The 27,792-nt window shown below is 50.4% G+C and overlaps 2 protein-coding genes across 3 annotated transcripts; both read right to left on the reverse strand.

Moving 5' to 3' along the window:
- Positions 1-2,044: 2,044 nt before the first annotated feature.
- Positions 2,045-9,547, reverse strand: mrpl9 (mitochondrial ribosomal protein L9). 2 transcript variants are annotated; one of them, XM_069185415.1, is made up of 7 exons: positions 9,271-9,546; positions 7,598-7,757; positions 7,351-7,475; positions 6,313-6,366; positions 5,589-5,690; positions 5,018-5,101; positions 2,045-2,209 (listed from the first exon to the last, which is right to left on the reverse strand). In XM_069185415.1, exons 1-7 carry the CDS (start codon positions 9,367-9,369, stop codon positions 2,063-2,065), a joined length of 771 nt encoding a protein of 256 aa, XP_069041516.1. In that variant the 5' UTR covers positions 9,370-9,546; the 3' UTR covers positions 2,045-2,062. The 2 variants fall into 2 exon arrangements, with proteins under 2 accessions (XP_069041516.1, XP_069041517.1); XM_069185416.1 differs by lacking the exon at positions 5,018-5,101 and having other exon boundaries at positions 9,271-9,547.
- Positions 9,548-10,712: 1,165 nt separating this feature from the next.
- LOC102686707 (semaphorin-7A) lies at positions 10,713-27,577 on the reverse strand. Its single transcript, XM_069185412.1, has 14 exons — positions 27,295-27,577; positions 25,161-25,300; positions 24,370-24,432; positions 23,689-23,784; positions 23,022-23,127; positions 22,351-22,458; positions 21,088-21,227; positions 19,914-20,092; positions 19,221-19,329; positions 18,405-18,606; positions 17,128-17,243; positions 16,823-16,995; positions 16,170-16,225; positions 10,713-15,307 (listed from the first exon to the last, which is right to left on the reverse strand). The coding sequence occupies exons 1-14, from the start codon at positions 27,383-27,385 to the stop codon at positions 14,961-14,963; spliced, it is 1,926 nt and encodes a 641-aa protein (XP_069041513.1). The 5' UTR covers positions 27,386-27,577; the 3' UTR covers positions 10,713-14,960.
- Between the last annotated feature and the right edge of the window lie 215 nt (positions 27,578-27,792).

Raw genomic sequence — 27,792 nt, forward strand, 5'->3', positions numbered from 1 at the left:
GAACCATATCAACACTGGGCTGAGAGGCGGATACCTGCGCTTAAGCATATCATTTAAAATGATTTGTAGGGTACAAAACATGGGCTTTGTGCACGCAATAGTAAAAACACAGGTCGTACCACCACTTCCTGGCCAGCCAGTGAATGGACACAACTGGCGCAGAACGCAGCTTTAGTGAAATATTGACACATATATCGCGAATTAAACATTAAATGAAGTAAGATAAAAAAGGGGTCGACCTATTCATTTGTCTTGGCAGCTTACACAAGTATTTCTCTCTCTTCTTACGTTTAGGTCATAAACGGGGGTGAAATCAAGTTATAAATGTAGTTTTCGGACTGGGGTGCGCTCCGCTTTCACGTTTGTCACGGGGAGATAACCTGAGTATCGATTCCTAACGCTCCACAGGGTAGACAAGGATTATCAGAAGAGTTCAATATTTTATGACTGCAATAATTCATTTTTGTTATTTCCATTTGCGAGATCCTCGCTCTTCCACTGAACATCCCAACACAATATGATGTTCAGAGAAGAGCTGTTACGCAGAACAGCCCTGTAAGTATATTTACAGTATATTCGCTGCGTCACGAGTCGTATGTATACTCTAAAGCACACAGCCCCTATCTGAGCTGTTGGTTTAATTCCATCGCGTCTGGCCCATTACATAGATAACAGTGATCTAAAAGTGGCGCAAGTAATTGTGTTCCAAGCGATTACTTTGTCCATGAGGTTAGGATTATCGGAGCTCGTTTTCCATACATTTTCAATTTCTGTATTGATCGGTGCGTGTTTCCGACTGGCTCCAAGTAAATACTTTTAAGGGGATACACCGCGCCTTCACAGTGTTGCGTACATTATCACTACCGTAGTCAGCATTACAAGAAGATACTTATGTGTTATTGCACAGACATTTCTGCAGTTATTGATCCCCTCCACGCTTCTGTAAGCGACTAGGAGCTGTCCTGGGCATCTTTCAGCCTAAGCTGGACACAGAGGGTTTGGAAAAGCATCTTTCCGTATTGCAAACCTCAGTTGGTAGATTCATCATCACAAATTGGGACTTTTAAGGAGACACGGACTCCTCGTATTCTCCCTGTAAACACTACATCCCGCAGAGCTTACAGGAAACTAAAACAGATCGATCTCGGGCGAAGCTGTGCGCGGAGAGAGAAAAAAATAACCCATCCCTTCTTCGAGGACAAGAGCTGCGCCCTTTTGTGTAATCTCTGGGTACAACGTGGTAGCTGCCAAGTTCTCAATTCGTGACAATTGAGCTGCATTGCAAAAGCAGCGCGTCCCGAGATGTGGAATTCTGGAAGGTGGAACATTTCTGGTAAAAAAAAAATCAAGAAACAAAGACCTCTCTTCTTGGAGCGCTGCACTCATCAGCCAAGACAAAACAAAGAGCCGAGGAAGCTGTGATAAAATTCACTTCCTGCAGTCAAAACATTGCAGCATCTCTCCCCCGTTCTTTTGGACTCAGGAATGAGATATTTTCATTCATCCTCTTAAGGGACCCAGGGCTTTGCAAGAATAGGTAAGAAAACGAGGAGCAGAGGCTGGGGTGGGGAAGCATTTCAGTGTTACGCCGGCTCCAGTGGACAAAGCTCACCTTGCAGGGGCTTCCGAACACTGCGCAACACTATTCGGCTTCCCCCGGCCAGCCCACGCTTCCTCAGCCAGCTGTGACACGGGTGCAAATCCAAAGATCATCATCAGAACTGAAATAAAGGCGGATCAGCTTCCCCTAATGAAGGAGGAATCGCAGTCGATACAATTTTAACTTTTAATTCAGAGGTTGTGACCTGAACTGCACAGCGCACATTCTGACAGAGTGATAAGACCTTTGTTTCCGGTGTGGTTTAACTACTAGTTAAAGTACTACTGGACTAGAGCTCTGCACTGCTGCTTTTACAAGACCTACATCACACAAGTCCAGAAGTGGATAACCGTGTACACAGCTGTTCTACACAGCCTACAAGCTTGTACCCTGTTATGGCCACCAGGCCAGGAGGTGTGGGGGTGAGGGCAGACACCCCCCCCACCCCACCCACCATCCCAATCAAGAGTCCTCTTTCCCAGTCTCATCCGGATTGGAATCCTGGGATTCTGCTTGCTCCTTCTTCAGCCAGTTCTTGTATGCGCGCGTCTTGGGCTTCATGAAGTTGACCACGGACATGGGGATGCGGACGGTTTCGAGGCCGTTCACCTGCGTGCCAGGAAAGAACAGCGAGAGACAGAACGATCACTTCAGGTGTTGCCGTCTCCCTGCTGGGCCCCCTCCTCTCTATTTTATTTGGAGGGGGCGGGGGGGGTGCTTTAAAGAAGCGTGCTGCTACAACGAGGACTCTTGGGAAACAAAGGTACCCCCCCCACCCCAGGGGACCCGAAGGTAAACATTTACCTTTCTCTTTTGAAATGCCTTCCCTCCTCAATGCAGATTTGTTTAAAAACCAGATAACAAGCAAGGATCCATCCAGCACCTGTTGCCGGCTTATTTACCAGACCCTGCCGCCAGCAGGAACTGGAACGGCCCAGTCTGTTGCGCGATATTTATTCAATGGCAATTTCAAAGCAGCACGGTTTATAAACAGATCTAGACAAACAGTTTCCGCTCTGCTTTATGACTGCTTGGAATATGTATATATACACACACTGGTGGGCCGAAACATTAGAAACTCCCTTTCAATTTGACAGGCTCTCAGCGGCAGCACAACTCCCCAGATCTCAGTTCCCACATCAACATACACATGGTGTTTTATCTGGCTGATGCTTTTATCCAAAATTGCACCCATTTTATGCAGCTGGGTATTTTATTGGGATGATTTGAGTGACGTACGTTGCTCAAGGGTGCAACAGCACCCTTGGAGGGAGTCTCACCGGGGATTCGAACCCACAACCTTTCAGTTACGGGTCCAAAGCCCTGACCCTCACTGAAACCTCAACTGTGCTGCACGTCTCCAGTTAAGATAAGATAAGATCACTTTATTGGCCATGTAGAATTTCTTGCATTAGGAATTTGTCTTTTCACATACCCCAGCTTGCTCTCCATGAGACACACAGACAGGGAGAGAGAAGCTGGGGGTCAGAGCGCAGGGTCAGCCATTTATACAGCCCCCCTGGAGCAGCTGGGGTGAAGGGCCTTGCTCAGGGGCCCAATGGAGTAGGATGCCACAGGCACAGATCCTTAGCCACAGTGCCACTGGTTGGCCTAGTGGGGGTCTTGCTGCAGGCAGAGGCCCATGCAGTGATGTGGTTCTAAAAATCTGGCCAGTCAGTGCAGAATGGAAAATTTACAATTAGCCTTAAGCACAGACAGAAGTGGAGTGCGCCAGGTGGGGCTCCTCTGCCACAGAGGAACATTAGGAAAACAGTCTGATGGCAGGAGGGACAAGCTCCATTGGCTTTGCACTATCCTTGCAGGCCCTCACGTCGGCCAGCAGGAGGTGCTATAAACATTATGTATGCAAGCCTGGCCTTATCGTCTCATTAAAATGTATTCCAATGGAAATTAAATGTACCGATAAAGATATTACATCTTTACGAAGCACGGTTATAGTTTAGGGTATTTAATGCAGGAACCTCCAGCATCCTTTAACTCTTTTGCTTTAAAGCGAGTACGGTTACTATTTCATTCCAAATGAAGTGTGTGGGCGGATTTATCAAACACCTTTGTCCGACCACAAGGGGAATGAATTTGCAGAGACAGAGAAATTCACATGGGTTGAGATCTAAATCGCTCTTTTATATCTGAAATTTACTGGCATTGCACACTATAATGAAATACAGCACGTGTCATCATCAGTCTTATAAATATCTTTCTAAACAAGACATGTGCCTTCTGTAGTTTTCTTGGATATTTACTTCAGCCTCAATATTGTTAAGCTTACACTTATACTTTTCTTCATATATTTTATACTATTAACTTAGCAACTGAGGGGACAGCCAGTTGTCTGGGTCTGCCTTTCTGTTCCAGATACCAGGTTGTAAGGTACATATGTCAGTGTTTGCACACAAATCTTTTAGAGAATGTTAAGACGGTTGGAGTGTTAAAGGGGAACTGCAGTTTCACAGGCCAGTTAATAAATCTCAGTAATAAAATAAATTGATGGTATCGCACATTTTTACAAATTCAGAATTAGGCACAAAATTGTGCACTTTGTGAAAGCACTGTAAGTCGTCATTTTGTGCCAATTGTGACGTGAGGCAGCCCTTCCTGCTCACTAGTCACTGTAATGACTAATGTACTGTGATGTACGAGCGAATAAGTACAGGCTGTACACCAGATATTTCACCGCAGAAATGTTCCAAATGTGATCTGCATGCAGAGTTAACAAGTAGCATTTTCTTGGCAAAACTGTCTGTAATCCAATTGAAATATTGCTCTTGGCTTCAAGACGTTTGGTTGCCTTGTTTTGAATTGCAAAACGTGGTGCTGCACATACCTGGAAATTTAGTCTTTTTTTTTAGGTAAATGGAAGGTTTTACAAGTTAATGTGTGCATTTTACCTTCATTGAGGTTTGAAATGCCCTCATCAATGCCCATTCTTTCTAACCCCCAACTATAAAGACAGCCCTGCAGCTCCCCTTTAATACAGCCTTCAGCTGTGCCCCATCAGATTTGTAGTGGAGTTCTGTGTCTTGTCATGGTGTCTGGAGGAGCTGGTTTTCTTATCTCACAGTGCAAAGGTTATAAGATCTGCGTGACTGGTGGAACCAGACTCCCACCAAAACAGGCAGCCTCTCCCTGCTCTGTGTAGCTGGGGAGGCACTTGGTGTTTTTGTGCTGCTCCTAATTCTGGCGTCTCCAGCGAACTGTAGCCGCTGTGGAATTCAGGGATGGCAAATGATTTACAGCACGCACACAGTCTGCCAGCTCTTTCCAGATAAAAAAGGCAGGGGATGCTGGAAGTTCCTCCGGGGGGGGGGAGGGGAGAGAGAGGCAGCCGTCGCTGGCCGACCCCAGAACCGAGCCTCCTCCCACCCCCCAATCAAGGACACACGGGATTTGACCTACCGTGACCTCACACCAGTACTCCCCCCACCGGGTGATAGGCTCATCGGGCAACCTCAGGGCGTGAGGAGGCACAAACACCCCAAGCTGCAGAAGGGAAAGAGAGATCAGACAGAGCCTCCCACTGAGGACAGAAGGACAATGCCCGGAGAGAGGCTATCGTGCTCCTTTCAAACTGAAATTCCTCCTATTCCTGCCCTTGAATTTTAGCCCTTAGCAAAGTAAGTAACATCTGACACTCCCTCCACAACCTCACTGTAAAACAATGGAAAATTCTTCTCTTATCACCTGAAGTATTGTTTTCCCCAAAGACTTTGTTGATGTTCTTTTTTTAATGGTTGTATTGTTCTGCAGGACAATAGAACTTGACATGAATAGCAATGTCATGTGAAACACAGCTCCCCCTACAGGCCAGGTGTAGCAACTGCCCTGCTGAGTAGTGGGATTGAAGCTCTTGCTCGATCATATAGACAGCAGCTGCCGTCCTTCCCACTAGGCAAGCTCCTTGGAGATCATCCCCATGGTAAACTTTAACAAAGTACTTTAAAGACAAACCCATCTTCCTCTGCCTCACCCTCCTCAGCAGCTGGCGACACACGATCTCTTTGGTGAGCTCGTACTTCACATTGTTCTTCATCCCCACCTCCAAATGGCACCGCTTCAGATACTGCACCGTCTGCGGGCACAGACACGCCCCAGGATTACACAACGTCACAGGGCCCCTGGCATCCCCCTGAACCCGCTGGGCCACAACAGAAGCGCCCCCACCACCTCTTCACCACTTCCACCAGCTCTGGGCACTGGCCCAGTGTGGCAAGGAGATATGGGGGGTATCAGTGTGCTGTCCCAGTCTATTAAGGAGATGGGGGGGTATCAGTGTGCTGTCCCAGTGTGGCAAGGAGATGAGGGGGGTATCAGTGTGCTGTCCCAGTCTATTAAGGAGATATAGGGGTATCAGTGTGCTGTCCCAGTCTATTAAGGAGATGAGGGGGGTATCAGTGTGCTGTCCCAGTCTATTAAGGAGATATGGGGGTATCAGTGTGCTGTCCCAGTCTATTAAGGAGATGAGGGGGGTATCAGTGTGCTGTCCCAGTCTATTAAGGAGATGAGGGGGGTATCAGTGTGCTGTCCCAGTCTATTAAGGAGATGAGGGGGGTATCAGTGTGCTGTCCCAGTCTATTAAGGAGATGAGGGGGGTATCAGTGTGCTGTCCCAGTCTATTAAGGACACGGGGGGGTATCAGCGTGCAGCACGTCCGCAACGCGGGACGAAACCCGCCCGGCTCACAGCCCACTCACCAGCTCTCCAGTGCGCGTCTGGACCCGTTCCTCCGGCTTCCCCTCCCAAAGTTTCTGCAGAGAAACAACAAGAGCACAGCGTCAGGACACTTGTGCCCCCGCACTCCAGACAGCGACAGAGTCCCACTGCACGGCAGTCCGATCCGGTTCGTGTGCAGGGCCAAACGCAAGGATGAGTGCATACAGTGGACTGATGAAAGAAAGAAGCCCTACATAAGCAGAAAGGAGGGCAGCACTTTCTAGGGCGCTTCTACAGGAAGACACTGTAACAAGGCAGCAGAACAGCTACTCACTCGACTGTACTGCCCATCTGTCCAGGGGACTGAGTCAACAAGAAACAGGAAATAACTGAATCGGAGTGATAGGGAAGCCACAGAGACAACAGAAGTGCCCTCTGCTTAGGATCTGAACAATCAGAGGACTTAAAGCAGTGGTGCACAACTCCACTCCTGGAAGTTTACAGTTTTTCCCCCACCCTGGTCACCTCTTAATGACTTCATTGATCAGATTATGACAGATTATGACATTGATCAGATTATAACACTTTTTTAAAGGTCTTGAGCTATTGATGACTTTGGATGAGACGTAAAACCGAGGTCCTGACTCTCTGTGGTCATTAAAAATCCCAGGGTGTTTCTCGAAAAGAGTAGGGGTGTACCCCGGCGTCCTGGCCAAATTTCCCATTGGCCCATTCCAATCATGGCCTCCTAATAATCCCCCTCTATAAATTGGCTTCATTACTCTGCTCTCCTCCCCACTGATAGCTGATGTGTGGTGAGCGTTCTGGTGCACTATGGCTGCCGTCGCATCATCCAGGTGGGGCTGCACACTGATGGTGGTGGAGGGGAGACCCCATTACCTGTAAAGCGCTTTGAGTGGAGTGTCCAGAAAAAGCGCTATATAAGTGTAAGGAATTATTATTATTATTATTATTACTTGGAGACCTGCAGACCCTGCTGGATTCCGGCCCTCGAGGGCTGGACTTGCGTGCCCACGGCACACAGCGACCCGGGTACGACACTAGGCAGACGCCCTCACCCGCCTTTCCTCCTCAAACATCTGCCTGTTCTCCGGAGAGGCGTAGACGGCCAGGCCCTCGGGCAGCAGCTTGTTCCGGCCCAGGGACTTCTTCACAAACACCACGTCCCCGCGGCCCCCCAGCTCTGCAAACAAGCACGACACCACGGGGGGCTTCTTTAGGGGGCTCTCAGAACACAGATCTCCAGCAGGGCGGGGGGGGGGGGGGGGGGGGAGGGTTGTGCCGAGCGTGATGTCGGCTACCTACTGGGCACTGTCTGCGTCAGGATGAGCTCCAGCTTCTCCCTGGGGCCGTGTTTGGTGTCCTCCACCAATCGGTACACCTGGTGCCTCCGGGGGTGGAGCCTGGGGGGGCGTCCCTCTTCCGACAACGGCACCTGCCACCAGCGCTCCACAACCACTGTTTGCTGCACAGGAATAGAAGAGCCAGCGATCAGACCACCCTGGGCACAAGCTGCAACCGATTCAGAAACCCGAGGCGAGGCCTAGAGCTGCTGTCACAGAGAGAAAGAGCTGGAACAGAGAGCCCCTTCTGCGCTGCAGGCGTGACCACGCCATGTCTGGTTGCTTGATCCAAGGGATCTTGTCCAGCCATTTCTGCAATGATACTGAGGCATCAGCAAACACAGGGGCCTGCAACTCTGGCTCCCACGACTTTTGAACCCACTTCTTGGGAGACAGATATTGTAAAAGACTACAGGAAAAAGCACAAAAGTAAAAAGTAAACAAGTTACTGGAAAATATCACTCACAAACTGTGTGAGTGGTTAAAGTAGAAAAACAGAGGAAAGCATTTTACAATATCCAGATTTATCTCAATCCAGCAGCCATATCACCCTGCAACTCACAACTGGTAACCCACTGAAGCTCACCAGGTGTGAGCCTGGTCAGTACCTGGATGGGAGACCTCCTGGGAAAAACTAAGGTTGCTGCTGGAAGAGGTGTTAGTGGGGCCAGTAGGGGGCGCTCACCCTGTGGTCCACGTGGGTCCTAATGCCCCAGTATAGTGATGGGAACACTATACTGTAAACAGGCACCGTCCCTCGGATGAGACGTAAAACTGACTCTCTGTGGTCATTAAAAATCCCAGGGCGTTTCTCGAAAAGAGTAGGGGTGTAACCCCGGCGTCCTGGCCAAATTTCCCATTGGCCCTTACCAATCATGGCCTCCTAATAATCCCCCTCTATGAATTGGCTTCATTACTCTACTAATAGCTGATGTGTGGTGAGCGTTCTGGCGCACTATGGCTGCCGTCGCATCATCCAGGTGGATGCTGCACATTGGTGGTGGTGGAGGGGAGACCCCATTACCTGTAAAGAGCTTTGAGTGGAGTGTCCAGAAAAGCGCTATATAAGTGTAAGCAATTATTATTATTATTATTATTATTATTATTATTATCTTGTGCGTGGGAATCAGACGTTCCCTCTAGCTCTAGATGAGTCATAGTATATATGGCCATTCTGTTACGGCTGGAGTCGTAAACTTTAGGTTTTATGTATTTGGATTTAAAAATTCATTACTTAAAGAATAGTCTAGTCACGTTATAAACGTGACTGGTTAACAGTGTGGACTACGGTTAGAAATAGCAGGAGACAAAAAGGCTCTAATTTCGTGCAAGATATGGGGGTAAAGTCATCACCTGGCGAATTCTGGGTATGCACGCTGATAATCTGAAAAGTAAACGATTGTTAATGTTTTTGTAAATACGACCACCAGAACCAAATATTTATGCTATACGCTGCCAACAAAATTAGGAACTCAAAATTACACCCATCGTGCGACACAGATTTCTTTCAGAATGTTTGCATCCCATACTAGCAAGGCAAGCAAACGATTCGATTTCCACGTGGCGATTCATAAAGATTCGTATAATGTCAGATTAAAAAAAATATAACCAAAAAAACACGCAGAATCGACTTACCCTGCATACTGACTGCGACAAGTTCCGAACCGGAGATACCAGCACTTTACTGAAGTCCCGGATCAAACCGTCAAGGGCGCATCGACTCCAGCCCCACATGGCGTCCTCCTACCGTGTTACTTTTTTTCCCTGCCTCTATCCCCGGAATTTGTATTTATTTACAGTTACTGGTTCCGTCCAGTGACATTAAAGTTGAAATCAGCAGCGTGTGTATTTTGCAGCAAGGTAAGTTCACCGTGGAACGTAAGAACACAGCGCGACACCGACTAGGAAGGACCCCACGCTAAGTATGGACGACAATAGGCGCCCAATGCAGTGCCTGTTTTTTCCCCGACTTTTTCCCTCTTCAGAAATGACAATTGTCTGACAATGGCAGAACGAATGTTGCTTATTTCGCTGCTGGCAGTTTTATATTTTTGTTTTGTGACTATTTTTAATTTAGTTTTTGGAAAGGAGCACTTACAACATATCCACACTGTAGCAAAGAAAATTATTTTTTTTATATGTTGGACTAACACTGCCATCGAGAACATGGTTTTGGAGAAAATGTTTCTAGATGTATGGTAAAAGACTTGGTAAGAGATCAAGTATAACATAACATAGGTGATTTAATTTCATTTGGAATCTCACTATATTTGCCTTATGAATATAATAATCGCTTTCTATTTTTGTGATGCAGAATTTCAGAATTTTAGCAGGCCAACTAAAACAAATTCTAGCACCTATCTGGTGTGACCAACACACCCCCTAACTCCACTTTCCTAGGATCTGGGCAACACTAGCATCAAGCCACAGCTCCTGACTCCACCTTCCAAGGAATTTCAGGGCCACTCCTGACTCCACTTTCCTAGGAACTCCTGGGCAATTCCGGCTTTTTCTTCTTCCCCAGGCAACGGAGAATTACACTACTAAGCCTGGGCCTCCCCAAATCTATCCAGCTCCAAAACGTCTGTGATTGTGACAAATAAGCCCTAGACAGGGCTGCTCAACCAGCAGATTGGGCGGTAAATTGGCTATTATTATTATTATTAAATTGCATATCTTATGCTATTTTGGCAATCACCTCTGACCTGGACCAGAGAAACGCTCAGTCTGGAAAGCTGTTGGCTCTGATTCCGCGGCAAGATGTATGCTGCTGGATTGAGCCTGAGTGACACTGCTATCAGCTGTGGATGGGCTCCTGATGCGGGGGTCGGCTGGGTGGCAGCTGGAGTCCTCAGCGTGATCATGAGTCCTGCAACTTCCCAGACGTCTGTAAGGTTGCCATGACATCAGTGAAAGACCATCCTCTGCTCCTATTGGCTGAAATGCTGACAAGTGGGCGTGGCCGAGGAGCACATCTGCACCCCCCCGTTTCTCTCCGTGAGTTTCTTGCCAAAAGGCAACTGATCAGGCGGTTCTTTTAATTATTTTCTCAAAATAAAGACAAAACAATCCCAAAATCAGCCTTTAATTAATACTTTTAATTCAGTTACTAACCATGGTTGGTAAAGGGAAATCCAATAGTAACATTCTTTGATTCTTCACATTTACATATATTTATATTTCATAAATACTCTTTTAAAAAATTATACAAAAGTACATATGCATGAAGAGGCATGATTAGCTTTCCCAAGCTTTTGGCAAATGTGATGGTTCAGAGACTATGCGCACACAGCCAGTGTGTTTTACAGTGACTAAAACATTCCTGCTTTGGAGCTGAGTAACACCTCAGACGGGCTTTACTGAGCACAGGGTAGTGTCAACCTCAGCACTAGTATGTACGGGGGCTGCTCTCTGCCGTGTCTCCTGCAGTTTCCAATGTATTCCGCAGCTTGTATTTTAAATCCAGGGAATCTCAATCCTGGATATGAAGGCCCAGACGTCTGCTGTTTTCCCCCCCAGACGGGATTAATTGGTTAACCTAAGCCTTCATCCAGCTAACAAGCTGCTCCATTGAAATAGTTTGCAAGGCTTTTTTTTCTATTCAAAAGTTTATAAGTTTGTTACTTATGAAATGCAACAGTTCAATAAAATACCATGTCCAACATGCTTAAGAGGTAAAAACAGTCCAAAGAATTGCATTATTAAGTCAATGAAGCGTTCAATTGTGTTAGGTTAGCTGGAGCAAATAGAAGCAGGTGTGTGTGTGTGGCCTGCAGGTTCTAGGACTGGGAAACTCTTGTCTAAAAGGAGTAAATGTTCTGTAAACATCTGCCACTTGCTGGAATGAATGAGTGTACATAAACCTAAAGGAGACATCACTGAAAAACCCTGACCGTTTCATAAAGTAATGAGAAACCTGGGGTTAGATACAGTGCTCTGATAATCAAATCTGAAAATTTCCATGTAAAGACTACTCCCAAGAGATACATGTAGGAGAAAGAGGAGGTTCAGGAAAGACAGGAAGATCTGCAGATGCCTCTTGTGGATTACCGTGGTAAGAATGCAGATCACGGTTCCACTTTTCCTTAGAACAGCTCTCCCTTGCTACACTCTGTGCATCTGTACATCTTTCTGTGCTTCACCCTGCTTTGGCCACAACTTCACCGCACTTGCCTGGCCATTACTCTGCCTTTTACTGCGAAGTCCCCACCTTTCAGAAGCTGAGCATCCAAGAATCGTGCTTCTCGAAAGCGGTTGGGTTTTTCGGTAGATCGATTGGTTTTGGCTGGCTGGCTGGCAATAGTCTCCGTGTGGGTCTCCCCATCTCTCCACGACCCTGCGGGTGCTGGCTTTTGGCACACAGGATGGGCGCCAGCGGGCAGGGCCGTCTGGAATGGAACTACGACTGGTTGCAAAGAGCGAGCAGAGCGATTTGGCAAACAGACAGGAAGTGCAATGTACAGACAGCGACAGGACAACGAGGTGATTCAGAGCACACTCGATCCAGGCACCAGTGTCAAGCTTCACTTCCCCCTTGGAAATTCGTACCTGCTTACTGTTAGTTCTATATGGACTTATTAACTTACTGTAGGGCTTTATTAATTGATTGGAGGGCAGGAAGGTGCTGGGGGGATGAACCACTCCAAGTCTATTCTGATGTATACATTCACTGTCTGCACAAACCTAATCTAGATCTGCTTTGGGCCAGTGAAAGGTTAAACACCCTGTCATGTCTGCCTCGTGTGAAGAGGCTGCAGTCTAAGACAGGTGGCAGAATAGAGGATAGCAGATTCACCCCATCTAAGTACAACAGAGACCCCCCCCCCAACCTTATCCAGAAAACATTCTGCCAATACTGGGTTTCAGAACCCCCCACAAGATCCCCCTTTTTGTTCCAGCTGAGCTTTTAATCATTTAATGGGTCAATTCATTAAACCTCATTGCTCATTTGGTAAAGATGGTGTTCAGCTCTTAGTAAGCATGAGAATGCCTTGGCATTCAGTGGGGAACAGGCACTGTGAGCCCATGGAGCTCGTTTGGAGGATAGTATGTTCTTGTCCCAAAGGACGCCACCCAGCCCTTTCCTAAAGAAAGCCAGGGTGTCGGCTTCAACAACGTTGCGGGAGCGGCTTGTTCCAGACACCCAACACTCTTCGTGTAAAGAGGTGGCTCCTGTCCCGACTGGAGGATCCCTGTGTATCTAGTTTCAGATGCTTGTCACCTTTCCCACAGCAACATGGGATGGAAGACGTGCTTGTCTGCTGTGTGCTGACAGATTGACAGATGACACAGCCTGACCTTTGCTGCCGATGCGTACAGCAGCACGCACAGGGCTGCCTGCGCAATTAGGCCAGGATGGGGAAATAGGAAACTGCCTGCCGTGTGAAGCGTCCTTCTTTTGTGCTGCTGCGTGTGTTCGTGTTGTAACTGTCACACGTTATTGGTTTTAGCTTGGCATGCCAATGAAGATACACTTTCTCGCACGCAAGTCCTGTAGATCCTGAACGAGGTTTGTTTCCAGTCTGGTGGACTTGCACAAGCACGGAGTGAACGCACAATGAGGTGTTCGCAGACGGGGGAGTGTTGCTTGGTTGTGTGAGAACGGTGCTGCTCAGCAGGCCTGAGTATGACCTTTGGAGTGAGCACTTTTTCTAGCCCAGTGATTCCAAATCCTGCTCTTGAGAGACCAGCAGCTTTGTGCTGCAGCTTTGTTATCCCTTTATAACCAGTGCTGACTGGTGCCTGTGACTAAACCGCTTGCTGGTTTACACGGCTTTCTGCACCAAGAGGGAATGATACAGAGTGAATGACACTGTGTCAGACCCAGCCCACACAGGAAATGATAGTGTCAGACCCCACCCACACAGGAAATGATCACACACACACTAGGGCCAAGTTTCCCAGAAGTCAATTAACCGACTATCAGGTTTTTGCACCATGGGAGGAAACCCACGCAAATGCAGGGAGAACATACAAACTCCACACAGACAGCACCCTAGCTCTGGAACTGAATCCAGGGTCCCTGCGGTGCAAGGCAGCAGTGTTAACCTGCTGCACCACCATGCTGCCCTAAAACTGTCCCCTCCTCCCATTAGAGAAAACTGACAGATTTCCCACTCTCTGGCTTGGAGTGTCAGTCTTCTCCTCCAGCATCGGTGTCAGGCCACCCCCTTTTTACCAGTGGTTCTGTTTTGTGCTCGGTGTACATGTAACGTACCGTCTTTGTGCAAAACTGTAAACAGGATTTTTGGTTTTATCCAAGAGGCTCCGACTGTACGGAGTCAGTACCACATTTGGTTTTAAACCGTGTAGCACACGGCCCTCCGCAATAAGGACACCACAAGCGTTCAACCTGCCCACACTGCTGTGCCGTCTCACCGGTATTTCTCTTTTCTCACCTCGCTGTCTGAGTCTGCGCCTGGGTGTTTCAAGCAGGGGGAGGAATCAAGCCCGTTAGGAAAAAAAAGCGCTTGAAAGTGAGATGCAGAATGGTGACCTCAGGGCTGTAGGATTACAGTCACTCTTCTGCAGGTGTTGCAGTGTCTGTGTCTTGAATGGGTCAACAAGAGGAGATCTCAAAGGAAGGGTCATTTCTCCCACGTGTCTGATTGTTTTCGTTAAGTCGTTGAAAGTTCAGTTGGAACAAAAATTCAGGGGACAGTGAATCTCTAAGCCTGGCTTGTGTGTGTGTGTGTGTGTGTGTGTGATGGGGGGTTCCGACACAAACTGCTACATTCAGATTAGCGCTGTGGACAAGAAGAAGTCTCTGCAGAGACCTAGGCTTTTTAACTATAGAAACTGACAGCCCTGATCCACAGTGTCACAGATCTGCCCCTTCATAACCCTGCCCTTAGGTACAGCAGAATCACCCCCCCAGAATGTTTCACAACAGCTGCAGTCTGCTTTTCTCCCCGCCCCCCTTTAACTCTGGTTAAATTAACCCGCTTAATTACCAGTTTTCCATCTTACCCCCCCCTTTTTACGTGCCCCCCCTCCCTGTATCGCTGACGTCAGTGCCCGTCTCGGTTCGGGGGGGAAGAGAGAAATACTGCGGTTCATATCGTCGCACAAGACACCGCTCGGGCCGGGATGGCAGAACCTGGATGAAAAGCTTGCAAAAAAAAAAACACAACCTCTACGTTTAAGCCTCTGTCCACAAACTAAGACCCCTTGGGCGGCCTCGCGTCCCCCTCGAAGCGGCATTTGACTAATAATTCGCAATGTGAGTGCTTTGTGAACGGGGCTCGGCCTCGTTACGGCCGGTGGGCGTTTTTCTGCGGCGGCGGCGCTACCTCCACCCCCCCCCCGAGCGCGGCGCGGGGGTCCTACATCAGCCAGAGCGCGGCAGCGGCCACGAGCAGCGAGGGGAGGAGGGAGGCCCGCGCGGGCCCGGCGGGGATGGCGCTGTTGAGCACCAGCCTGTAGGACACGACCTCCTCCTTGTGCCCGTCCTCCAGCGCCATGCAGCGGAAGACGCCGTCTTTCAGGGGCAGGTCGGGGGTGGGCGCCAGGACGCAGGACCCCCCGTTGATGGAGCAGGGATAGCGCTTCTGGCAGTTATCCTTCTCCCAGGTGTAGGAGGCGTGGTAGGAGCGCACGGGGCAGGGCAGGAGGATCGGACCGTCCGGGTTCACCAGGACCTCTTTGGGATCGGTGCTGGGGGCTTTCAGATCTGGGACAACCACAATCCGAGTCAGTCACCGCATTTTCTGCGCAAGTTACCGTTTTCATAACCTCATAAATTCATAAAAAAAAGAAGCAACACACACTGTAATATTCCTAATTGCTTTGTCTCTAGCGAATGATGAAAATCGCTCACTAAAGCCGTATAAAATGTTTAAACTTCTATGGTGTATCTATTATGAGGTGATAAGACAGGCTAAAAATGACCTAAAACACTTAAAAACACCGGAGCTTATGTTTAAGGTCACACTATTCTGGACCACAGTGCTTCCTCTCTGTGGTTTGTATCTTTTTGCAAGTGGATTATCCACCTCTCCATCCATCCACCCACATCAGAAAGCCGTTGGGAAAGTCACAGCCAACCTGCTGCCCATCCCAGAAACACGTGGATCAAGGTGGGACTAGGTGGAAAATCCTTAAAATTCTCAGCACTTCTTCCAATTCAGGACAGCCAGAGTCCATCCCAGCCAGCAACAGGTGCAGGTACCCCCAAGACTGGACACCAGTCTCTCATGGGGCAACACACCCAAGCACACCACCAGCCTCTCTTGGGACTGTGGGAGGAAACCAGACCACCCAGAGGACCCCCACACAACCGCAGGGAGAACATACAAACTCCACACAGACAGCAGCCCAGGTCTGGAATCGAATCCAGGGCCCCAGCACTGTAAGGCAGTTTGATCATACCAGACTGAAATCTAAAGCATAAGGATTGATTCTTTGTAACAGGCCAAAAAAAACAAACAAACAAACAACAGATTTCCAAAGTCAATGGTTCGTGATATTAACAGGGCCGGGTGGTTGGAGAAACTGCAGAGGTCTGGAGGGAGCAGGAACTGGGCTGTCCTTACCTGCAGAGTCCCCACACACGGAGGTGTTGGACTGGTCAAGGTTCTGGAGGATGGACCTGCAGGGAATAAAGACAGGACAACAGTCCAGTGATTCGTGGTTCGCCTGCAGGGGGCTGGACAAGCTGTCCGCCTCTTTTCCAAAACCGTATCCTTCCCCCCCAGGATTCCAGCAGACACAGCCCCTGAACCTCCCCATGAGCCTCTCCCACCATGTAAGCGACACACCTGAAATTGTCCTTCGCTCGTAGTTAACATTCTGACACCTCTCCTCCTTTACAAGTAAAAAAGCCTATGACTCCTTTCCCCCAAAGACGTCTTTTCTCATGCACTGTGCGTTCTGTAACCTGGACATGCAACTCTGGAAAAACAAAAGGCAAAATAAGTGGAGCTGTGGCTTGTTATCTGGCAGGCAGATCATTCTTCATTGGGTCCGAACAGTCGATATGGAGTAGAGTACCATGCTCCCAGGTACAACGGCACCCAACCCCACTGGGATTCGCACCTGCAACCCTTGTAGCGGTCTGAACCCTTACCAATACTCTGCTCTACTTTATAAGCCCCCCTATGTCACAGACAAAAACAGTAAAAAGGCAGTGCACTTTCTCTGTGTGGGAGACTTTAATTGCAAGTTTAATTCAGCTCCCCTGTCGTACCCGAAGCTGGAGTTGTATCCTGGGGGTATGGCGGTGCACTGGCGCCTGGCCGCGTCCCAGCCACAGTAAGGGTCCCGGGACAGTACGCAGTCCCTGCAGGTGTTGCCGTAGCGCTGGCAGTCAGCCAAGGGGAGGCGCTGGACTTCCAGCGAGGTCCCCACATAGAGGTGGCCCTGTCCCGAAAAAAAGGAAGAGAAAACTCTTCATCTTCTCCCAGTGTACCCTAACCAGCAGGGGGCGCTGTGGAAGAATGCTGGGACAGAATGCACTGCACGGCTTATTGCTCACGCAGGGCATGCAGTTACCTTGTGGGAGTCGATGGTCATCAGGCTGACTGGAGCTTCGGCGGCGAACAGGGAGTACTGGGAGATGATAAAGACCTCCTCGATGGTGTGCAGAACCTTCAAAACCTTTCCCTTTCCTTAGGAAAGATGGAAAAAACTTCAGCTCCTGTCTCTCAGCCGTACAACGCAGAGCGATCTGCTGTCCACCGCCATATCCTGCACAGAGTGCCTTCTGTAACACCCCTGCTGTCAGTGCCCTAGCAGCCACCTGGCAGCGCAATCTGGCCGAGCAGGATACAATGCTACTCCAGGCCACAGGCTTCAGGAACTAGCCAAAAACCTTGCTGAGACGCATCACAAGACTCTGGTGAATAAACAGTTCTAATCTGATGCCGCAGAACCTGCAGGTGCCTCATGTACCTCTTAATCTACTGGCCTGGAATTATTCCTTCAGGCTAGCTAAGGCAAAGAGACAGAAAGGTCATTTGTATTTCACAGTTCCACAAACGTTTAATATGATTCATTTGACCCTGATCTCTCACACAAGTATTCAAGAATTCCCGAAAGGTTACAAATGAGAGAAAGCCTTTTAGCTCATCAAGTTTGCAAAGTTACTGAGCTGCTGGGCTCCCATCCAGTCTACTTTCAGAGTTTCCAGGGGTAACCTTTTCAACTACCCAGCTGGGAAGCTTATTCCACACTCCCACCACCCTCTGCGTAAAGAGGCACCTAGGTCTGAACTGCAGTTCTTTTCTACCTCCCAGCTGTTACCGGGCCCTGGTTCTGCAGCTTATCCATCTCAGAAATCCTCCGGCTTCCTAGCACTGGGGTCCGTTGTGATCAATCGAGGAAAAAACTCCCCTTCACCCCAGATCTGAAGATATTTTCCGGGTGCAGCCCTCTTTAAAAACCATCAACCGTGTAATTTACACCGTTAATAAAAAACACTGAGGAGCATCCAAATAATCAGAGCCCTCCCACTCAAATCATCACTAGCTAAAGCTGTGAATGTCAAACGATTTCATTTCTTGGCCACTTAAGCCAATGGTCTGTTCCGATCGTTCAGTAAGCAGAAGTGTCATCTGGAGTGAGAAACAGAAGCACCCCCCAGAGACAGATCTAGCTTCACCTGGAGTAGCTAAAAACAAGTTGCTAGAATAAATGAAAAATAATTCTGAATCTAGAAGGGTTTTGGGGTGCTTTGTACAATTGTAATGAAGGATTTACAGTAGGAGCCTAGGACCAGGTTTAGTCCTAGCTTATGGATGGGCTGGTTTCCCTCCTGCTCCCCGACTCACCTGTGCCCAGGTACAGCACACTGTAGTGCTCATCGTTGACCGCCAGCACCGTGTCCGCGGCCATCTTGGTGAAGCGATCGCTGGTCAGCAGGGCCAGGGGCTGCTTCCCCAACGGGCGGATCACATCCTCGATCTCGGGGTGGTCGCGGATCACCCCCAGGGTCTTGGCGGCCAGGCCCGAGGTCACGTTCTTAAAGGCGCACTGGGAAGAGGGCCAGAGGCAGCGTGAGGGCGGGGGCAGGGGGCAGGGGGCAGGCCGAGGGCATTGCAGTCCGACCCGTTATTTGCTCCTCTCCGAGTGGCTCCTACACTTACAAAGGTACAGGATCCTTTTCCAAGACTCCGGGCACATCATTCCCAACCCACCCCCGAAGACCCCAGGCTGATCTCGGATGCATCCTCCAGTCCCGCGGCTCCGTGCTGAGCGCTTTGTAAAGGCAGGAGTCCCCGAGAGATCTGATCAGAGGGGCCTGCATGTGATCCGGCTGCAGACCTGAGCCGGGCTCCAGGGTCTCTGCCTCCTGCCAGAGCCATGTGTAAGCACTGGTCCGTTTTCTCAGAGCTGCCCTGCTCAGGCTGAGCCCCTGTCTTCAGGGAGCCCTTTCTGCAGTACGGCCCTTTTTTTTCACACATCTGAACTGCATCCAGCTTATCTGTCTGCATCCTTTGTGCCAATGGGTGAAGGACACTGAATTCCTAGATTGCTGCATCCCGAATACAGATTTTCCTTCTCTTACAGTATCCTCCTTGTAAGTGCATCATAATGCCAGTCAACCCACTATTTCTACTAGGAATAGCAACATGGGATTGCCTTACCGTTCCGGGGCGGTGTGCTGGCAAGGGGCTGGTGTACCCCTTCAGTTTGGAGGTGCCGAAAGATTGGTCGATCTCCTCAATGGAATAGGCGCAGACCACGGTGATGTCCCTGGGACAGGAGAGGAAAGGATAGGATGGAAACGGCTCAGGGAAGTGGGGGTGATCATTCAGAGAGACTGAAAGACGGCGCTGGGCCTGGTGTTTCTGCACTCAAAATGATCATTCCGACTTCGGGGCGCAGGGGCTCCCCATGGCTTGTAAACGTGAAGGAGCAGGTATTCGGACACTAGCCGTTCTGGTAAATAGGACTTTCGTGTCCCCCCGAAAAGAAGCAAAAGCTGACCTTTGCTTCTGAATCTCCAGTTCTAACCTGTACCACCTCTTCCCAGCATCAGAGATGCAACTCTTGCTTTATCAGGTAGGTGAAAGTCATCAGCCCGTGCCGAACCCAAAATTTTGGCAATGGAAGGCACTCTCACTGCGCGACCTGATCGGTTTCAGTCTGATCTGAATCCACCTGATTCCAAGAGCAGTTTCCATTGACAAACCTCTCCGTCCATCGAGTGAATCGACTGCTGGCTTCAAGGCTCCAGCTGGTGATTCCTGGTCACCGACTGAGGACACCTGTGTGAAACCAGATGGATCTGGGCTCTGCAGGACCAGGGCCTGATACCGCTGCCCTGGGCATCTTACCAGGCATTGGAGAAGATTCCGTACAGCACCCCGACTTTCTTATCCGTGCTGGTCAGCACATAGGCCTCCTTGAACCGGTTGTACTGCTGCGGGGTGCCCTCCACGCCGCACCTCACCCGCGCCTTCAGGAAGGTGGTCCAGGAGTCGGGCAGCACAGTCTTGCTGCCGCCTTCGTCCACCTGGCCAAGGACACAGAGGCAAGCAGCTCAGGGAGATTACGTTTAGACTCGGCACCGACCACTTCAGTCCCGGGTTTGGAACCGGTGGAGTTTAATGAAGAGAGGACAGCTCCCAGTTCAAGCTATTGCCTGGTCTTCCTATACTGCCTTAGAGATTTTCCTTCCTACAGCTCAAAGCTAAAGCATGTCTCTGTAGCATCCCTTGCCCTCCTTGTTGCTTCTTAGGCATCTTCTAGAGGAGGTGCCTCATCCTCCCATTGAGGTCTGACTGGCCCGGGGACACTACACCTGACCTGGCTTGAGTGCACTGAAACAGACACCTGCTGGCTGTGACATGTGTCAGAAGTAACTGGAAGTATTTCTATATATCCCAATACAAGCAGTATGAGCATCCATGCATGAATGGTATTAACAAAGGGTGACCATGGATGTACGTGGACTATAAACCCCGCTGTAACCCTGTTGTAATTTGGGACACTGTGGGAGATGCCTCTTGTGAGTGTCCTCTCCCAGTGTGATGAAAGGGTTTTCATGAAATGTGACTCCTTGCAGCCCAACACTCAGAGAGATCAGAGACATCTAGCTGTCTCTGCTTCATAAACCATTAATATGTGTTAAGGAGCAAAGGGGTGTGGGCTCTACCTCCTGAACTCGCCTCTGACCAGAGACCACAGAACAAAACGTCAGAGGTCTCATCTCAAGGTCTGATTCAAACTCCTCTCGACCTCTCAACTCACAATTCAGCATTGAGGCTGCAGGGGTGGCTTTGTTTAAACAGGGCAGGAGAATGCTCCGCCCTCCCCCTCAACGCCAGGTGTAAATGACTGATTGCCCAGCCAATAAGAATGAGGCAACCAGCTACACTGACCAATGACATCCTTCCCAGCTCCCCTGGCTGCCGTGATGATGCGGTTGCCCGCCCCGCCCTGACTGGGACTGGTCACATGTTTCCTAAGCTGCTGCTGGAGGACAGGCAGAGAGGGGACGGCGTTTACCAGGCACACTCGCCCAATCCTCGCCCGGTAGGGGTCTTCGTCCGGGGTGGCTGTCCTGTTGATCTCGCTGAAGAAGAAGTAGATTTCCTCCAGGTGTCTGGGCATGGCTGGGATCACTGCTGCGCCCGCAAACTGGGGGTCTGGGTTAGAGACGTGGTGGTTTGATCAATCTCACTGCACGAGCCACAGGGGATCCCCCTCCTGGCCCTGGGGACACCCCCAAAGTGCTGCTATACAGAAGACTCACAACTTACTCAGGGGTGAGGGATTCTGACTAATGGATAAAGCCAAATTCATGTATAGTCAAATCGTACCCTATAACCCTCATAAACACCCCCCCAAACACTAATGTCTTACAGCAATTCAAGATATTAAATATAAGTATAAAACAGTAAATAGAAGTAAATAAGATGACTGTATAGGCTCAGTAGTTAGCTCTCATAGGCAAAGTTGACAACTTTTGCAAAGAATAAAGCAATTTCTATCAAGATTTTTGGTTTTCTGGAACAGACTGCGTACAGCTGCAACTACATACTGCTGCAAGTCGACTGTCCTTTCATGTTGAGCTCTTGGTTCTCAGACAATCAAACCCTTTATTGCCCACATAGCAGAGTCAATCTGAGCTCTCTAGTTGTTTCCAGTTCCTAGATGCATCAGAATGTCGCCCATGAGCTCTTGAGCTTCATAAATAGCTGAAGATCTCCAAGGTTTGAGAAAAAAAAATAACAATAACAACCACAGAGGCTCCAATCAAGCTTCTTGGATGCTCAATTAAGGATTGAGCTGAGTGCAGATTTCAGGTGGAATGCAAACCAGTGGGTCTGGGGATCCCCGCTACCCTGCTCTGCCTTGTAATGCTACCCTCTCTCTGCAGGGTGTACCACAAAAAGTGGGCCCTGAAGCACAGAGCCTCCTTGGGCTGGTGGGTTCATAGCCGATGTGTCAGCCCCACTCACCCCCCGTCCCTCCCCGACCCAGAGCGATTCCTCGGAAGACTTTGGGGAGACCCGGGACAGGATCTTCTGACCCTCATGGTGAAAGTCACAGCTGAGAGGCAGCTTGAGACCTTTCAGCAGATTTGATAGCTCGTCTGTGGATTTAGCCTAGACGCCCCCGACTCTACCCCGTTAAGGGGAATGGGATCTTTAGTAGGGAACACCCCCCCCAGCGAGCGCCCCCAGGAGAAACCGGACCACAACACAGGAGGTAATGGAAGGGCTGACAATCACCGCCCCTACTGCAAATCCCACATCCACCACTCACTGTGCAGCCACTTATCCTCGGATTTCAGCAGCTTCTGGGATCCGTAGGCTCTGCGGATGAAGCCGCCTTGTCTCCCGGTTGCAGACAGAGCCGAGTACAGGTTCCCCTCTGCGGGAGAGACCGGCAAAAGAGACAAAAAAAACAACCTTCAGCTCCCATCCTCAGACACCCCACCCAGGCGGTGCTGCAGACTGGTGACTGAAACTGTCTGGAGGGCTGTCTGCACGGAGCCCCCTGATTGGCTGGCTGACTGACACAGACCAGCTGCACTTCTCATTGAAATAATGAGGCTCAATCATTCAATGCAATTAGTGAGATGCAAAGTTCAACCCATTGACCTGAGGTCGAGGAAAGAAGGCCTTGAATCTGTCAGAGTGGATTATGGGGCCAGTAATCGTTCATCACAGCTAACTTGACACTTTTCACCCAGCCTGTGCTTTGTGCCACAGTGGTTAGAGCTCTGCACTCTTGGCTAGAAGGCTGTGGGTTTGAATTCCAGGCGAGACACTGCTGTTGTTCGTCACCTGCATGGCCCTTAGTGAAACACCCAGCTGTGACAAGTGTCCATCGCCTTGCTGAAACGCTCTGCCTGCCCGAACGACTGATGCACTAGGGGGGCCCTGAAGGCCCAGCCCTGCCTCCTGTTTAAACAAGCCAGCGCCCCGCCGTACCTGCTGACAGGGACACCACTCTCTGCGAAGGGAACGGTGGGGAGATGTCCGCCGGCGCCATCATCTGGCCATTCGTGGTAGTGTCGCTCAGCTCGGTGTCGTTCACCTAGACAGACATGAGGAGTGTGAAGTTCGAGGAACTACAGAGTCACCGGGTCTGCTTCCCAAATCTGCCCGAGTCCGTCTGGGAGGGAATGATCCATTGCTTGCATCCCAGGACGGAAAAGGGGTGCACTTTTGTGCGGAGCCCGGAAGTTGGATGATTCTGTGGGCCCTTGAACTGGGTCTGCAAAACCCTGAAAGGAATTTAAAAGGCCGACCCAGGACATGTCTTCAAGGTCGTCAGTAAGGCAAGGAGCTGGAAACACAAGTGGGAACTGTGGGAATTATATTTGGGGTCCTTAATGATGGACAACAGCAGACACATCTTTGCACAGGGGATTGTGGGAGACTGCAAACAGCTTCCAGGTCAGGTGGTGGTCTGGCCCTGTGGGAGCCATGAGAAAAAGACAGATGCATTCTTTGGTCATTCATCTACCAGCTGCAGAACAAGGTTGCCAGAATGAACGCCATCTTTTCATTCAGACTCACTCCTGTATTCTTCCGTTTCCCTCTAAAAGAGGCATGAGCTCTCCGCTCTGAAGGCAGCTCAACAGGAAACACTTACCATCAGCCAACACTTGGGGGAGCCAGCGTTCGTCCCGCACACCACAAGGCTGTCGTTGACCCTCTGAATGACGGTGATGAAGTTCTCGCACTGCTCCTGGCGAGCACAAAATGAACACAGCAAGGCGTGAACCTACCCTGCTCGCTCACCACAGCAAAAAATCATACTGCGGCCGAAAACCAAAGTATAAAGGGCCTAATGATATAGGGAAGCTCTCCTCCACAGCCACAAACAGGAACTTTTGGTTACACAGGAAGTGTAAAATATAATCAGCCCTTAAAATAGTTCACCGAGGAGAGGAAGTCCAGAAACCTCAGCAATGCACAGCAGTCAGGAACAAGCTGCTCTCTGGCCCTGATCAGAACCAGGCAGTGCAATCCGTTCTGCAGCCTGGCCCGGATTGCTCCTTTACAGCACACACACGCCTCCAGATCAACCCCCCCTGCAGTTCAGTGTTACTGAATTCACAAGTGATGCCACACTTCCTGGTTTCAGTCCCAGCCCGGCGCTCCAACAGAAGGGGAACGCTGCGATTACTGTACACCTCCGACACGGTCGGGCTCCGGATCCTTTCCTCTCGGAATAATGAGGCGCCTGTGCTATTCAGGCGGCCGAGCGATTACGGCATTGGCAGGGATGATCCCAGAAAAGCAGCTCCAGATGGCCGGCATGCCTACGTACCTTCAGCACAGTGGGTTTCCCGAGACACGCTTCCTTCGCATTCTCGTCTAGAGTCACCAGGATCTGGAGGAGGACACGGTACAGGATTGGCACAGAGCAGCTCCTTATGGCACCACGGCTACAGCTTCACCACGACATGCGTCCCACACATTCGGTACTGCAGCTCATCACCCTTCAGCTACGGTTCTCCCAGAACTCATTGTTTCAGCCAGCTTCTGATGTCTTAATAAGATAAGATCACTTTATTGGCCATATAAACTCTCTAGCATTTGGAATTTGTCTTTTTGCGTACTCCAGCTTGCTCTCCGTGAGACACACAGACAGGGAGAGAGAAGCTGGGGGTCAGAGCGCAGGGTCAGCCATTTATACGGCGCCCCTGGAGCAGCTGGGGTTAATAATCTTTACTAATATAGCAATTTTCTCCTTCTCTCCTCAAAGCGCTTTACAGGTCATGGGGATCCCCTCCACTGCCACCAGTGTGCAACCCCACCTGGATGATGCTCCAGTACTCTCCCCACACAGCTCTCCAGCTCTCAGTGGGGAGGAGAGCAGAGTGATGAAGCCAGTTCAGAGAGGGGGGTTATTAGGAGGCCATGATTGGTAAAGGCCAGGGGGAAATCTGGCCAGGATACCTTGATATTGTCAAAAATGGGAAATGCCTCCAAAAAAACGCTACTTTTCAGGTGTATTCCAGAGCGAATCCACCCCCCATGTCCTGCCAGGCTATATCCCGTGTCGCAATGCCGCCCCCTCTCGCCGAGAGTCTGTAACTACACCCTCTGGGTCTTTACCTTTGGGTCTTTCGCCCTCAGATCCGTGAAGTTCAGCGCATAGACCACCGCTTGGCCCCCGATGTAGATGACGTCACTGCCATCCTGATGGAGAACCGTCGTGTAGTTCTCCGGTTTGGGGAAAATAAATCGACCGGGCTCTACAAAACATGATAACGTGCGTTTACAGGAGACAAAAAAAAAGGTGTAAATGCTTTAAGGACTCGGTTTCTATCATGCTGTACCACGATTCATAAAAGTTTAAAATTACTGAGGGTGCGACTCAAATTTTGTTATGGTATCTTCAATAAGTGCAGCAGGAAAAGTTTAATCAGGCACAAACACCCAATAAACGGGTTAGAATCATAGAAGAAAACATTTTCATTTGGAGAATGTCAGCGTGCGGTGAGAGAGGGAGCGCGGGGATCTGCCGCAGACAGCGGGGGCCGACTCTGGTCCTCTGTAACAGGACGAGCTGCCAGCAGCGGCCAGCAGAGGGCGCGGTCAGACCCGGGAGCTGTCCGTGGTGCTGAATGTCCGGCGGCTTCTCACTGAACAGCCGAGTCGCTTACCAGGGTTTGAATGGCCGTCAACTTGGCAGACTCGCAGACTCGGAAGGCTGCTGTTGATCAGCGCCTTTGAGGATGCCGATGAGGCCGATAATTCCCGAGAATACCACCTAGTTCCGCGTTTGAGCGACAAACCAGTTCGCACGGGCATCCCCCATGTTCCGTTCACCGCAGACGTTCAATATCCCGCAAGGTGAAATCAAGAAACGCACGAACACATATCGCCTAACCTTCAAAACAAGGGCTCTGTCTTAATGTGCATCTTGTAAGGGTCTGCAATGGGTGGAAATACGTCACCAGCGGTGGCAAGAGAGGCACGTGTCTGGAATGCTTTCACTGGGGGATCGGTTGGGTTGCGGGGGGGGGGGGGGGGGGTGGGATGCTGGGACGTGGTCTCGGACAGTGTGGAATTTTCCGCCGGACACCACCCCACCCTCGCGTTCTCCCATTCGCCGCGCGAGGGGCGAGTCGGGGTTCGCGGGCGCCGCAGTCCCCGCCGGCCTCGTCCCCGGCTCCGGCACCCGCATTGCAGGTCCGCAGCGCCAGCCGGCGTCGCCCTCAGGAAACAGCCTGTTCTACACCGGGGGGGTGAACGTAATTCGCCCCACTTGAACATCATTCTATCCTCAGAGAAGCGCGTTTTTTTTTTTGCAGATGCAGAGAAAGTGCAGACCCGGTGTTCTGTTCGTCCCGTCACACCCCCACAGAAAACACAGTCTGTTTCCATGGCGACCCTTCCTCTTCACTTTGACAGCCGATCCCCCCCCCCAGTTCGCCGCTATTTGAATCCCACGCGCTTGTCGTTAGGAACAATGACCGAGATGTGACTTTTATGCGGCGATTTTCCTTCACAGATTTAAAAATCCCGTCGCGTTTAACTGTTGCGTGTCGCTGAATCTTGCGGGGGAGGGGGGGGGGATGTTATGGGCACGTTGTGCACTGCGCCAAAAACTCTGCTCGGAGATACCTGTCTGAGTGCCGATACAACAGCGCTGAAGCACATCTGCGATTTCAGGCGAGTAACACTGCTGATAATATGCGTTTTCTTGCGTGAGAATATTCATTCGTTCGCCTCTTCCCGACGGGAGGAGAGCTTGTTGGCACTGAGCTAGGGACCTGTCCCACATCAGCGAGAAGAAAAAGACCTGCCGGCGCCCTATGCGGGACTGGGTCCAGTCCGACCTTTTTAAACCGCGGTCAGTTAAAAGCCCCCAAAGCAATACGGGATGTAAGAACGGGTTGTTTTCACAGAAGAGGAAATCGATGATGATGATGATGAGCGCTGGTGGTGACGCGCGCTGCAGGAAGCCCCAGCACAGCCGAAGCGTGTCTCGCGGCCAGAAGCCAGAAATCTTGGTGCATCGCCGCGAGCCCCGGGGGGAGCGCCCTCGCGCTCTTCTTGCATTGATCGATAGCTTTCCCCCGCCGCCCCCCCCCCTCTTCACTCAACCCCGCAGACCGATGGAAAACACGCGTGACGGCGACTCGGAGAACAAGACAAGCCCTCGCTCGTGTACGAAGGCGCTTTCGCGGCGGGCGGCCGCTTGAATGACCGCCGTGAAAATGACCGCTGCGCGTCGCCTTACCTTGCAGGACGAACTGGAGCCGGGGCTGCTTCTCGGGAGCCCAGCAGCAGGCCAGGGAAAGAAGCGCGCCCAGCAGGGCGAAAGTCCGCATCCTTCCTTTCGTGTTCGTGCTCACGGCTGTCCGCTCGGATAGCGCCCCTCTCGCCGCGGGATAGGACGGCTGTGTTCTGCCTCTGCTGCTCTGCTGGACCGCGCCGAGCCTAACCCGCCCACGTACTGTACTCTGCACCCTCTGTCGGCCGCTCGTCTCTCCTGCTCCTTATAGCTCCGTCTGAGAGAGTGGGGGTATCGAGCTCCGCCTCAGAATAAAAGAGAGAGTGCGGGGGGAGGGGTGTGTGTGTGTGTGTGTGGGGGGGGGGGGGGGGTAGGATGCCGTAGGTTACAGAGGACAAAGTTTCCAGCTTCCCTATAACTTCTGCCTCAAGCACATTCGTGATTGTTCACGAGAGGTGGTTGTGAATAGGCCACTGGAGGCAGGTCTGTGAAAAATGGGACAAC

This window comes from Lepisosteus oculatus, chromosome 27 (assembly GCF_040954835.1).
Source record: "Lepisosteus oculatus isolate fLepOcu1 chromosome 27, fLepOcu1.hap2, whole genome shotgun sequence".
NCBI lineage: Eukaryota > Metazoa > Chordata > Actinopteri > Semionotiformes > Lepisosteidae > Lepisosteus > Lepisosteus oculatus.